Source organism: Propithecus coquereli, unplaced genomic scaffold, assembly GCF_000956105.1.
Source record: "Propithecus coquereli isolate 6110/MARCELLA unplaced genomic scaffold, Pcoq_1.0 Scaffold73, whole genome shotgun sequence".
Classification (NCBI taxonomy): Eukaryota; Metazoa; Chordata; class Mammalia; order Primates; family Indriidae; genus Propithecus; species Propithecus coquereli.
Genome location: NW_012153396.1, coordinates 2806839 through 2820788, shown reverse-complemented (window position 1 = coordinate 2820788; position 13950 = coordinate 2806839). Strand labels below are relative to the sequence as shown.

The 13950-nt window shown below is 37.8% G+C and overlaps 1 protein-coding gene across 1 annotated transcript in view; it reads right to left on the bottom strand.

Annotated features, from left to right (window-relative positions):
• Positions 1–13950, bottom strand: part of BTRC (beta-transducin repeat containing E3 ubiquitin protein ligase) — a 183292-nt gene that overhangs the window by 126032 nt on the left and 43310 nt on the right. The window contains exon 2 of the mRNA XM_012661758.1: positions 4043–4150. Coding sequence (XP_012517212.1) covers positions 4043–4150 — 108 coding nt within the window. The remainder of the gene's footprint in view (positions 1–4042; positions 4151–13950) is intronic.

The window sequence follows — 13950 nt, the reverse complement described above, 5'->3', positions numbered from 1 at the left end:
TGCCACAGGTTCAAGTGAATTAATAAATATTTAAATTTTTCTCCGTTCTAAATTCAACTATAGTAAATATGAATAGATAAAATCCACCTAAACAAATCCAGCTGTCTTTTATTAATCCAGATATTAAGGAGATTTTTTAAAATGCAATACAATGCCAGTCTTAATTTTGGGGAGGAAATATATTTTTTATACAAATGTTATTTGTACGATATGCCACAGGTTAAAGTGAATTAATAAATATTTAAATTTTTCTCCGTTCTAAATTCAACTATAGTAAATATGAATAGATAAAATCCACCTAAACAAAAGCACTTTAGGGTACTTAACAACTTTTAAGAGTGCAAAGGGCTCCTGAGGCCAAAACCAAGTTGCCATCATCTCTCTCCTCAATTACTGAAATTATCCTTCTTATAGCCAGAGTAATGCATCTAAATGCATCTTCTCATAGCCAGAGTAATGAAAATCTTATCAGGTCAAACTTATGTTTAAATCCCTTCAGTGATTTACTAATCTTAGCATCAAGACTACCTACTTTCAATGGCCCACAAGTCCTGAGTGATCAGCTTCCCTAGGCTTTTTTTTACTCCATTCTCCCTTTTTTCTTTATTGTCTCAAACAATGATCTTGTTTTCAGCAGCATCCTTAAATGTAACAAGGTTCACCTGTCCTTGGAGCTGTTGCACTGGCTCTTCTTTGTGCCTGAAATGTCCCCCCTCCCCCTCTCCTCCCTTTTGGCTTGTTAATTTCTACTCATCCTTCAGATCTTAAACATTCATTACCTGGCTCTCCTCACCCCAACCCTCAGGTTAAATTAGGTCCCTCTGTCATATATTCTTACAGCTTCTTGCACATTTGCTTCATAGAATTTATCCATTTGGGAGATAATGTGATTTTTTTCTTTCTTTTTGAGACAGGGTCTCGCTGTTGCTCAGGGCTGGAGAGCAGTGGCATTATCATAGCTCACTGCAATCTCAAACTCCTGGGCTCAAGCCATCCTTCTGTCTCAGCCTCCTGAGTAGCTGGGACTACAGGTGCACCCCACCATGCCCAGCTAATTTTTCTATTTTTTGTAGAGACAGTGTCTCGCTCAGGCTGGTCTCGAACTCCTGGCCTCAAGCGATCCTCCTGCCTCAGCCTCCCATAGTGCTAGGATTATAGGCGTGAGCCAGTGTGCCCAGCCATGATTTAATAGCTCTCTTGCTCATTTCACAATACAAATATAATAATCATATATAACTATTAAATAAAATTCTGCCTATATATCCAAGTTCAATAGTTCTTATCAGATTCTCAACAGGCTGCATGATCACTGTGTAGTAAAGAATTAACCTTCTCCAAAGAGAGCTCTGGTCTTTGTCCTTGGCTACTAGGAGGTTGTCTCTAGGTCCCTGCAACTCCTTGCCTGACAGCTTTAGTACTGGACAAATGTGATTCATGTTGGAAGTGTTGAGCACACCTTATCAGTTCCAACATCAGGAAGAAACAGAGACTAAAGGCATTAGTGTTACATATGGGAAGAGGGCTGGAAACTAAAGGTCAGCCATGTGGGCAGTATGTGCTTGCGCCCCAATGCAAACTCTAGACACCAAAGGCTTGGGTGAATTTCATGGCTGGTAATGCTCTGTGTGTATTGTCACACACTGTGGCTGGGAGGCTGTAAGCCATCCCTAACTCCACAGAGGGAGGATGACAGTAAGTTCTACAGTTGGACTCCTTCCAGATTCTGCTGTATGAGTCTCTTCTTTTGGCTATTTTTAATCTGTATCCTTTCCCTGTAATAAACTGTGAGTATAATTGCTTTCAGTGAGTTCTGAATCCTTTCCAGCAAATTATCAAACTTGTGAGTGGTCATGGAGGCCCCTAAACTTGCAACTGGTTTCTGAAGTTGCAAGGGAATTTTGCAACTTTGGGAATTTTCTGAAGTAGGGGAATTACAGTTCCCCCAGACTTTGCAGACTGGCTAAACTCACTGCAACACAAAAAAGGTTAAAAAATCAATAGGCTAGACTATGGTTCCTCGAGGGCAGAATCCTATGTCAGTATGATACATAATTAAAACATGAGGGCCGGGCGCGGTGGCTCACGCCTGTAATCCTAGCTCTCTGGGAGGCCGAGGCGGGCGGATTGTTTGAGCTCAGGAGTTCGAAACCAACCTGAGCAAGAGTGAGACCCTGTCTCTACTAAAATTAGAAAGATATTAATTGGACAAGTAAAACTATACAGAAAAAATTAGCCGGGCATGGTGGCGCATGCCTGTAGTCCCAGCTACTCGGGAGGCTGAGGCAGGAGGATCGCTTGAGCCCAGGAGTTTGAGTTTGCTGTGAGCTAGGATGACGCCACAGCACTCTAGCCCAGGCAACACAGTGAGACTCTGTCTCAAAAAAAAAAAAAAAAGAAAAAAAACATGAGAAATTTCACTCATGAAATAGACACTCTCTGGACATCAATACTCTCTAATAATAACAATCATGTTTAACAATGATGATGATAAAAGCAGGAACCATTACTGCATACCCTTACTATAGTATACATTTACAGATAAGGAAACAACTTGTTCAAGATCATACCACCAGTGACAAAGACAACACTTAAGACTTGATTTGACTAACTGGAGAGCCTACATGCTTTACTATATTGTATCTCATAGTACAAGCAAATGAAGTTTAATATTAAATTTTGCAAAGAAAAAATTAAAATCTCCACCATTATCATTAGTAAAATAACAATTAAAGACTAGCAACTGTTAGTACAGGTCAGGAATATGGAATACTTAAGCTCCCCGCCCCCTTTTTTTTTTTGAGACAGAGTCTCACTCTGTTGCCTGGAGTAGAGTGCCGTGGCGTCAGCTTAGCTCACAGCAACCTCAAACTCCTGGGCTCGAGCAATCCTACTGCTTCAGTCTCCCGAGTAGCTGGGACTACAGGCATGCAGCACCATGCCCGGCTAATTTTTTCTATATAGATTTTTCGTTGTCCAAATAATTTCTTTCTATTTTTAGTAGAGATGGGGTCTTGCTCTTGCTTAGGCTGGTCTTGAACTCCTGACCTTGAGCGATCCACCCGCCTCGGCCTCCCAGAGTGCTAGGATTACAGGCGTGAGCCACCGCGCCCGGCCTTAAGCTCCCCCTTTTTAAATAAGACTTAGTCATAAGCATTCTGCTACTTACTGCTTGTCTTCAAAATTCTTCTAAATAGAATGTGAACTACATATGTTAAAGACAAATTTAAAAACTAATTTGGTGTGTATTACTATAAATGCCAAGCACAAATTCCAAATAACTGAGGTGGATAGATAACACTCTGGCAAGAAAACTACCACATAGTATATATTAGATTACCCTAATCTGTAAGCAATGGGCACCAAGCTTTTTCTTACATTTTTGTCTACAATTTTCCATTTTCTTCTTCTATAGTTTTCTCTCACATCCTAGAACTGAACTCCTGGCCTCTAAGAAAGACTGAGGGGAACTAGAATCCATCAATCCATGCAAGACCAGCTGGACTGTCTCCAGCGGAATATTGTACCCAAAGGTCTCAAAGGCCTTTTCACCTTGAAACTAGAACCATTAATCAAGATATAAATAAAACAGTTTATAGAAAAATATATATAGTAGTATAATAACCAGGAGATACTCTGAAAAGAGCACTTTATATTTTCAGTAATTGTTAAAAAAAAAAAAAAAAAAAGATGCACAGGCAACTGATTACATTAATTGGCTTTATGTAGGTCCAGAACATTACATATTGAATTGCTATTTATTGAGATTACTATCACACTTCTACTAGATATAAAAACCAACAGCCAAATTATGCTATGTCAATTTTAGCAAACCAATCATAATAAAAATGTCTTAAGAGTGGATCATTCTGGACCTACATTAAAAATTAATCTTTAAACGAATATTGAGTGATGTGAAATATAGGCAATATATAGGAGAAAAGGTGAATATAAGTAAAGCATGGGAAAGGAGGAGGGACATACTAATGAATTAGACACACACACGCTAATGCCCGCAAATAACCCACAGAGACAGAGAAAGTACCTGGAAAGCTGTGAGTGCGCCAGTCCCTGGGTTATACAGGCATCGCAGCGAAGGCATGCTGTCCGCCAGGCTGGAGCAGCCCAGCCACAGAGACCTGGGCATAGAGCACTGCAGAGAGAGGACAACTATGAGATGGGACAGTATGAGACAGGATGGCACAGATTACAGGAATTTTCAAGGCTTGGCTGAACGCAATATTCCAGTTGCAGCTGGCCTTTATGACAGAAACATCTTCAAGAAACATACTACTTATAGATTATAACCCCAGAGAGAAACGCAAAGGGGCACTAGTGGCCAAAAAGCAAGGGGTAAAAAGGAAGTTATAGGTCAAAAAAACCAAATTTTTAGGCGAAATTTTTGTCCCTATTCTTGTACGTATGAGTCTAAAGGAAATCTACTTCTTAATCCAATTGATCAATTCTTTTTCTTCTGTATACCTCAACTCATTTCCCATAAATTCACCACAGGGTGAAATATGGTACAGACTAAGTAGAAAGAGGAATACAGTTCACCATAGCATTACAATTATTAGGAATAGTAAACTATAATAGAACACAAAATACTATAGGAAAGTAAGTTTTTTTTTTTCTTAAGAAGGAAAAGAAAAAGTATGGTATCCCTATGGCTTTGACAGCAACCAACTCTGAACAGTTTGCATGTGTTTTATGTATCTTGTTAGACTGCTATTCATTAACCAAAATGCACAGTTACCATAGCAGCTGCCTCTTCATCTTTCCAGATGGATTAAAGTGGGGGTGGGGCAAGAAACAATCCAAACAGAAGGGAAAACAACAAAGAAAAAAAGAGAGACAGGGACATAGAGAAAAAGAGAGAGAGAGAGAGAGAGAGAGAGAGAGAGAGAGGAAACTCAAAAAGCTGCTGGTATTAAAACTTTCTAAACAAAAAAAAAAAGTACATGCAAATGTGTATATATAGAGGAGAGAGAATTAAGTAGGAAAAAAAGGTAGAAAGTACAATTTCTAGTAACTCTATATAAACAATATTGGTGTTATTGCACCTATAGCTTATAAGACAATATACATTTCATAACAACTTTTACATTATTCATGTTTCTCTAAAAGTACGAGACTCAAGTTTTGTCCCATCAACTTGAGAGTGCTGTTACAGTCTAATAATAACCAAAAAACTAATTACCTAATCAGAGCACATATAAAAACAGGAATACATATTTTTAAATATACTGGTCAATATGGGTAACATTAAACTTTAAATTACAGTCTAATAATAACCAAAAAACTAATTACCTAATCAGAGCACATATAAAAACAGGAATACATATTTTTAAATACACTGGTCAATATGGGTAACATTAAACTTTAAATTACAGATTTTGAAATATTTAATATCATAGGTTTTTTTCCTTCTTAGAACACTACAGTTGTAGGAATTAATACCCGGAAGCAAAATGTGGTATTCATTGTTGACACCTTTTATAGTTGACAAAAGGATAAAGGGCTGCAAAGAATTCCAAAAATTGATCTGACCTGGACCCCTGCTTTCAGATCATTATTCTCATTTTATAGTTTAGGCAATTGAAACCCAGGAGAAACTGGTATTTGTCCATGATCATGAATTTATACAGTAAAGAAGTACGGACTAGAATCCTGGCCTATTGCTTTCTAGTACGGAACTCTTCCTCCTGCCCCATCCATCCCCAGGTCATAAAGTAGATATCAGGCTTCAAAAGAAAGGTATCTACTAAAGGCACTGCTGGATAACATACCAAGTAAAACAGGTAAGCTGCTTTGAACTACTACAACAACCTCCCAACTTTGTTCACTGTTTCCAACGTTTCTTCACCTCAAGCTACAATCCATTTTACAAACAGCAGCTAAATACAATAAATAATTGTCTTCACTTTCTTTTCATGTCACTTTCATCAATAATTCATAATGGCTCTCCTATCTGCTGTATGAAATCTAAGCACTCTATCAATCTGAATATTTCCCTGCTGCCTATGTCAACTCACCTTCTCTGTCCTTCCAATTGACCCTGGCACTCTAGCTAATATTTAATATTAATATAACATTGATATTTTGCCCAAATTCTCATCTTACTCCTACTCCTTTAAACTTGTAATTGCCTTCTCCCTCTCACTCTACCAATCCACATCTGCCATTTCCTCTATAACTCCTTAAAATTATGTATACTAATTTTAGTCTCTTCCAGTGGTTCTTAGTATTAATAGCAGAGATTCTCATACAGGAAAAAGGCAAAAGAAGAGAATGAGGAAAACAGGGTAAAAAAAGCTTCCTTCCCCTTGAGAAACACTGTTCAACTGCTGTTCTACAGTGGAAGCATCAAGAATGCTTTGCTAAAATAATTTCTAAGTACATGACATTGAAGTTTTTTTAAGGCTAATTTTTTTTTCTTTTGAGACAGAGTCTTGCTCTGTTACATGGACTAGAGCACAGTGGTGTCATCATAGCTCACTGCAACATCAAATTCCTGGGCTCAAGTGATTCTGCTACCTCAGGCTTCCAAGCAGCTGGGACTATACACATGCACCACTGTGCCCAGCTAATTTTTTTCTAATTTTTTTTCTATTTTTTTGTTGTTGTTGTTGCTCAGGTTGGTCTTGAACTCTTGGCCTTAAGTGATCCTCCCACTTATGCTTCCCAGAGTCCTGCTAGAATTACAGGTGTAAGCCATCGCTCCCAGCCACGTAAAGCTAATGTTTTAATCGTTTATTCAATAAATATTTATTGAATGCCTTCCTTGTCATAGGTACTATTTCTGGGCACTAGGACTAGAACAACAGACCAAAAAAAAAAAAATGTATATATCATAAAAATCCCTGTCTTCATGTAACTTACATCCTAGTGAAATCCTCTAAAGTTTAATTCTTCTATATTAAAAATCCTTAATGCAAAAGAAATCCATTGTTATGAGTATCTCTCATGGGCAATGAGAGACAATGTACATTATTAAGCAGCTGGCTAAAGTTGTGGGTATGTATGGATAGAAGAACCTCTATAGTCATTCCGAAGTACTGAATTTGAGAAAAACAAGAAAGATAAATGGGAGGGGGGAAAAGGAGTATGGAAATACCAAAGAAGAAAAAGGAAATAATGGGAGAAAATGGAGGACACACTGAAAGATGGTTTGTCACTTCTCCCTCTTCCCTTCAGAAGGGGGCAGGTGGCCCATATACTTTTAGCCATATTGAAGCCACCCCTGCATGATGTACAACACAGTTGAGTCTAGAAGCTAATCGGAAGCCTTCATCCACAGACTTGGGACTCCTTTTTTTTATTAAAATATGCATATTTATTTGTATTTGTGAATGTTCCTTTGTAAGTTTTTAAGGCATTCCTCTTATGAATAATTTGTCTTTTCCATTTTACATAAGAATCTGTGTTACTTTTGTAATATGTACTTGATAAATTATTATCTGAGTTTCCTTACTGTTACTCATTCTGAGCTGTTCCTCATTCATTCATCCCTATCCTCCATCAAAACTCCTAATGACTAAGAATCTGAAAGGGCTTATTCTACTCCCTTAAACTAAAATTCCAAAATAAAATTATAATCAATAATGAGCCACATACACCCAGGAAAGATACTAGATAGACATACCAGTGTGGTTTCCAAAATAGCATTAACTTGCAAACACCACACAGAGGATGCATTCCCGATTATTACAAGTCAATTGGTGTAGGTATGAAAACTGCACTTGAATATAGTCAGATCTGCACATTACCATAAGATTTTACATATTATGGCTCAATTTAAAAACTAATTTTCAAATTGGTTTGAATTATAACAATTAATCCTAGCCATACTGGTAAATGCCACTTAAAAGCACTGAGGAAAAAATATAATTACAAAATAAATGGAGTAGGCTATAACTTTTACTCTACCTTTTTCCCTTTTATCTTCACATTTAGGAATATTTTCTAAATGAAGGGGAAAATCAAACGAAATTTGGGCAATAAGTAACAGTGGAAAGGACTACTATTTTGTTCACTATCCTTATGCATTCTGTATATTTTCCGGGCCATTCTGATAGGTGAATTTCTGACAAAGATATAAGACTTTTTTTATCCTTCAACATTTAATAAATAATGCCCTTTAAAATTTACCTTTAAAATACCCAAAAAGCACATAGTTTTCTACTTAAAGTTTAGGCTGCTGTTGCTGTTTCTCCTTCCAAATTATATTCAAATTCCTAGTATTTTCTTTCTACGCTTAGAAAAAATTTTTGATTAAAAAAAAGCAGGTTCTAAACTAAGCTACAATCTAGCAACTATATTCTCATGTTTAAATATTTAACTTATATTAACTGCTAAAGAACTTGTGAATCACCTACTCCTTAAATGAGATCTCAAAGCTACAACAAAGTTTAGTTAATAGATGTGCTTGCATCCTACACAAATCCCTCCCTGCACAACACATATTAGTTTCTTCAGCTCAGTTCCCACCTAACCTCACCCCAATTGACTCTCCTTTGCAAAATCAAAGAAAGTTGAAGACTAATAATATATTAAAATTGTTATTACCCAATTGCATGACTTCATCAGCTTTTTTTTTTTTTTTTTTTTTTTTGAGACAGAGTCTCGCTTTGTTGCCCGGGCTAGGGTGAGTGCCATGGTGTCAGCCTAGCTCACAGCAACCTCAAACTACTGGGCTCAAGCAATCCTTCTGCCTCAGCCTCCCGAGTAGCTGGGACTACAGGCATGCGCCACCATGCCCGGCTAATTTTTTCTCTCTATATATTTTTTTAGTTGTCCAGATCATTTCTTTCTATTTTTCAGTAGAGATGGGAGTCTCGCTCTTGCTCAGGCTGGTCTCGAACTCCTGACCTTGAGCAATCCACCTGCCTCAGCCTCCCAGAGTGCTAGGATTACAGGCGTGAGCCACCGCGCCTGGCCCATCAGCTTTTTAAAAGCATACAGAACGTTGGGCAATTTAAGAAAGGCCTGAACATGTTTTCTACTACTCGAAAGAATCAGAAAAAAATATTAAAATGTTGCAACAAAGGGCCTCCAGTGCTTCAAAAAGAATATAGTATCTAGTGCCCATCAGGTTCAATGGCACAAATTCATTTACACAGAGAACAGTGAAAATCTCCACTCCTCCCCCTACACTTGGCTGCCTGAAGTAATGTCACAGATTCTCTTCACTGATAGAGGGCCCTGCAGGCAAGGGGCTGGCCTCAGCATTTATTATATGAAAGCTGAATGACAAAATCTCCTGAACTCAGGTCCCTGTTGGTCAACTTCTAGGAGTAATAGAAGCTATAATAATCAACAATAAAAAGATTGCTGCACTGAGAGTTTATGTATCCTTAAGCCATGGAATAGAAGAATTCCCTTTTCAATACTGTATCAACTAAAAAATTCAGAAAGAACTACAGTATTACATAGGCCATGTAATACTTTCAGACTCTACCTATACAAATTCAATGGTTGCCTCTTAAGACTCCCAGCTTAGTTCACTTCAAAAATAAAACTCCCACCTGTCACATAGGATAATCATATATGCCCAGCCTTACTGCATAAGGTTGTGACAAAACTAAAATAAGGGTTCTAAAAGCTGCAAAGTGCAAAAGAAAAAAATATAAAGTGGCATCATTACCAAAAACAGGCTTCCATGAATGCCACTTGCATTTCAAAATGTTCTGGGAAGCCATTATGAACTACAAACCATGGAATCAATAAAGTCATCTACCAATCAAATATTTATTTTTCATTACCAGAGTGGACACCAGTGGAGCACAAGGAAAGGAGAACTACAGTTTATCAGGCATGAATTATTTGCCAGGCATTATACTAGATCCCTTAAACACATTATTTCGTTTAAGCATTACAACCTTGTCAAAGAGTTATTATTAATAGTATTTCCACTTTAACAGGAGAGTAAACTCGAGTTCAGAGACGTTACAATGACTAAATGGCAATGGCAGAAATAATCCCAATGTGTTTGTCTCCAAAATCCATGACTCACCCCTTCAAAGACCTGCTCTCAAGAAGTTTACACTCTATTTTAGGGAGACTAATTACTAACAAACAGTAACTACCAAGAAAAATATAATAACATACTAAATTATGTTAGATGATAGCTGCTATAAGTTTAGTTTAATTTTCTAATATTTAGAAAAGTTCAGTCACAGGCTTTAATTTTATTGTAGCACTTGTTACCGTATATAAGTTAATTATACATTTGCCTCCTCTAGCAGTTGTATTCCTCAGAGATATGATTCATGTCTTACTGTTTTTTATCTCCAGTGTCTCGTAACAGTAGACATTCAATAAATGTGTGTTTAATGGTGAGAGATCAGTGACAACTACATATCAGAGAAAAGTAAGGAAGCATTGCATGCTTATGTTATGAGAATACAGACAAAATAATACTCACTGGTTACACTACTGACTCTGCTCTAACTAGACTGGAAGGTACGTGTTGGATAAAGCTCTTTCACAAATCATTATCTTATTCACCTGTGTAACCTAAGACACAAAGAGGTTAAATAAATTACCAAAAGTTGATGGGTACTTAGTAGCAAAGATGGGATTCAAAACTAGATATTCTGACTACCTAGGACAGACAGTATTACATTAAAATGGCACTTAAAAAGTCAGACATGGAGTTATCTTGTTTATTTAGAAACGGGGAGCCAAATATGGTTTAGGGGCACTGGAATGACTATAGAAACTAAAGAAAGGAGGCCACCCAAGAGGCTGTTGCATCATCAAAGTAATGGCCACGAAGATGACAAATGTACATCAAAAGAAGGATCAACAGGACTCATTCACTGACTATAAGGAAAGAAGGGAGATGAGTCAGAAACAACTCAAGATTTCAAACTTAAATGACTAGAAAAATAGTAGTGGCAGTGACAGCCATTGGTAAACTGAAATTAGTTTGGGTGTGGGGGTAGATAAGTTCAGAAATCATGATTTTGAGGTGACAGTAAATGTCTAGAATGTAAGTAAAAATATGGCATGAAAGTTTGGATATAAACCTGTAATAATTACACAGATGTGGGAGTAACTGAATACTGTATAAGTCGTAACACATTAGGTTAAAAGCATTTGCTATACAAATACTAGTGAGTTTTTTTCAAAGTAAAATTTAATTGATACCTCTCCCTCTTCTCTTTTCCTACCTGAACAATTCAGTTCAACAGCTATTAGGTGAGTACAGGCTAAGTAGGCATCAAGCTGAATGGCAGGAGTGGCTACAGTGGCCCAATACAGGCTTTTGGAGACCAAATAGTATGAGAAGGGTGGCCCTGAGGGGACAAGGGGCCTGGCATAAAGTTTCAGGGCCTAGGTAGAGTGACAGGGGAAAATCAGCCCCCAGGGGGTGATAGAGCCCTAGTGGATTAAGGAAGGCTCCCACATAGGAACTGGAACAACAGCAGGGAGCAGGATGATGAGGGTGTGCACCCATGGTGGGCGGGGGGTGGGGGAATAGGTGAGGGTTCCCCACGTGGGCATAAGAAGGTATGCATTAAGGGAAGGAGGGGTAGTGGTCCAGCAGAGTTTTAGACCCAATGGGGTAAGGAGGGTGGAAGGGGCAGCCCAGTGCAATCTGTCAGATCCCAAAAGGGTGAGGAAAGCATGCATGTGAAGTATGGGGTGGGAAATGGAGAGAGAGATGTGTGAACAATAGGAGATGGTTTATACAGGAGGATTGACCAAATAAAGGTGATAGACCAAATATTGAGGATAATAAAAGCTAGGTTTCTCATAATCAGAAGGAGTTATAACAGAAAGCTAGAATAAATATTAATACTATTTTGCTGAACTAGAAGATGTTGTTGTGAGCTCAAAGCTTACAATATATAGCAAGAAATTTGCATGTATATATGCACACATATATTCTCTCTCTCTCTCTTCCCCTCTAGATCTATTAAATGAGAGGGCCTGGGAGCAACAGTAATGCCCAGAAATGGGCAGTACTCTAATGATTCAAAGTACTACTCACCATTAAAAGGAACCAGAGCCCCTTAGAACAATGGCAGATTCCAGGGCTTGGATGGGAAAGTTTAAGATGAGCTTGGAATATCTTCTTCAAGGCTCAAAGAATGGTGGAGACATGTCAAAATGACATAGGGGGCCAGAATGCAAGGCTGAGACAAGCTAAATCTGGGACAATTTGAACATCAAACTAAATAATGAAAATAATAATGAATTACAACTGTGGCAAGCAAGCTCTAACATGCCCCCCAATAATTCCCACCTCCTGGTATTCATACTCTTGCATAAGCCCATTCCCTTGAGTGTGGGATAGCCTAGTACCCTGCTTCTAGCTAAGAGACTATGACAAAGGTGATGGGATGCCATTTGTGATTAGGTTACATTAAGACTGTAACTTCACCTTGCTGACAGACTCTATTGCCTTCTTGGCTTGCATGGTCTGATGAAGTGATCATACTGTAGCAGTCCACGTAGCAAGGAACTTCAGGGTGGGTGTGAGTCAACAACCAGCTAAGAATTGAGGCTCTCAGACCAATAGCCCTTGAAGAAAAGAATTCTGCCAATGACCATGAAGCTTGTAAGTGGATTCTTCTCCAGTCAAGCCTTAGAATGAAATCCCAACTCTGGACACCTTGATTACAGCCTTGTGAGAGATCCTGCAGCAAAGACCATGGTCAGCTGTGCCCAGACTCCTGACACAAAGAAACTCTGAGGTATTATATGTATGTTAGGTTATGGATATATTAATTGGCTTGTGAAAATCATTTCATAATGAATATGTACACAAAAACATCATTGTACACCTTAAATATAATTTTTATTTGCTGATTATACTGCAATAGAGCCAGGGAAAAACAAAAGAAAAAATATATATATTTGGCAGGAAACACAGATGTGAGAAAATTCTAGAAGAGGCCTAAACTACTACCAGGGTATAGTATGCCATCAGTTTAGGAGTTGGCACTCGGAAATATTGGGGGGCTCATGAAAACTTACAAATAATTATGAAGTTTTCATTTTTCTATGTATTTGGGGAGCATTTATTATAATAACTATTTGCCATTTAAAGGTTCAATATAACTCACTTATAAATCCCCCCAAAAATATGAATAAATATGTGTTTTGTGTTATTATAAGCCATTGAATTTGTGGTAATTTGTTATGTAATAATAGATAACTAATATAATAAGCCACTTTAGTAGAAATCCCTGACTCTAATAATGATATAATACCTCCCCACAAAATACTTAATCATTAAAGAGAAGGAAAGTAACTTTACAGTGGGGAAAAAAGCCTGACTGACATCTTAATCAAGTGATTAACATTAAAATCACCAATAATGAAACAAATTAAAATCATGTGTCAACTAATGGTATGCAATAAAAACACAGCATCACCTCTGTGATATTCCTGTCAGATACCTAACCTGGAACTGATCATGAGAAAACATCAGAAAAACTCAATCTGAAAAACATTCTATAAAATAACCGGCCTATAATCCTCACTCCAAACTAAAGGAGACTAAAGAGACATGACAACTAAATGCAACATGTGATTCTGGACTAGATCTTTTTGCTATACAGGACATTTATTGAGATTTCTAGAGAAATTTGAATGGGGCCTCTGGATTAGAGGACAATAATGCACCAATATTAATTTCCTTATTCTGATGGCTATTATTGGGTTATATAGAAGCATGTTCCAGTTTGTAGGAAATACACATCAAAGAATTTAGGGGTGATGGGACATCACGTCAGATTCTTACTCTCCAGGGGTTTATGGAAAAAAAATGTTATTTGGCTGGGCAAGGTGGCTCACGCCTGTAATCCCAGCACTCTGGAAGGCCAAGGCCAGAGGATACCTTGAGGTCAGGAGTTGGAGACCAGCCTGAGCAAGAATAAAACCCGTCTCCACTAAAAAATAGAAAAAATTAGCTGGGCAACTGGAAAAAAAAAAAAA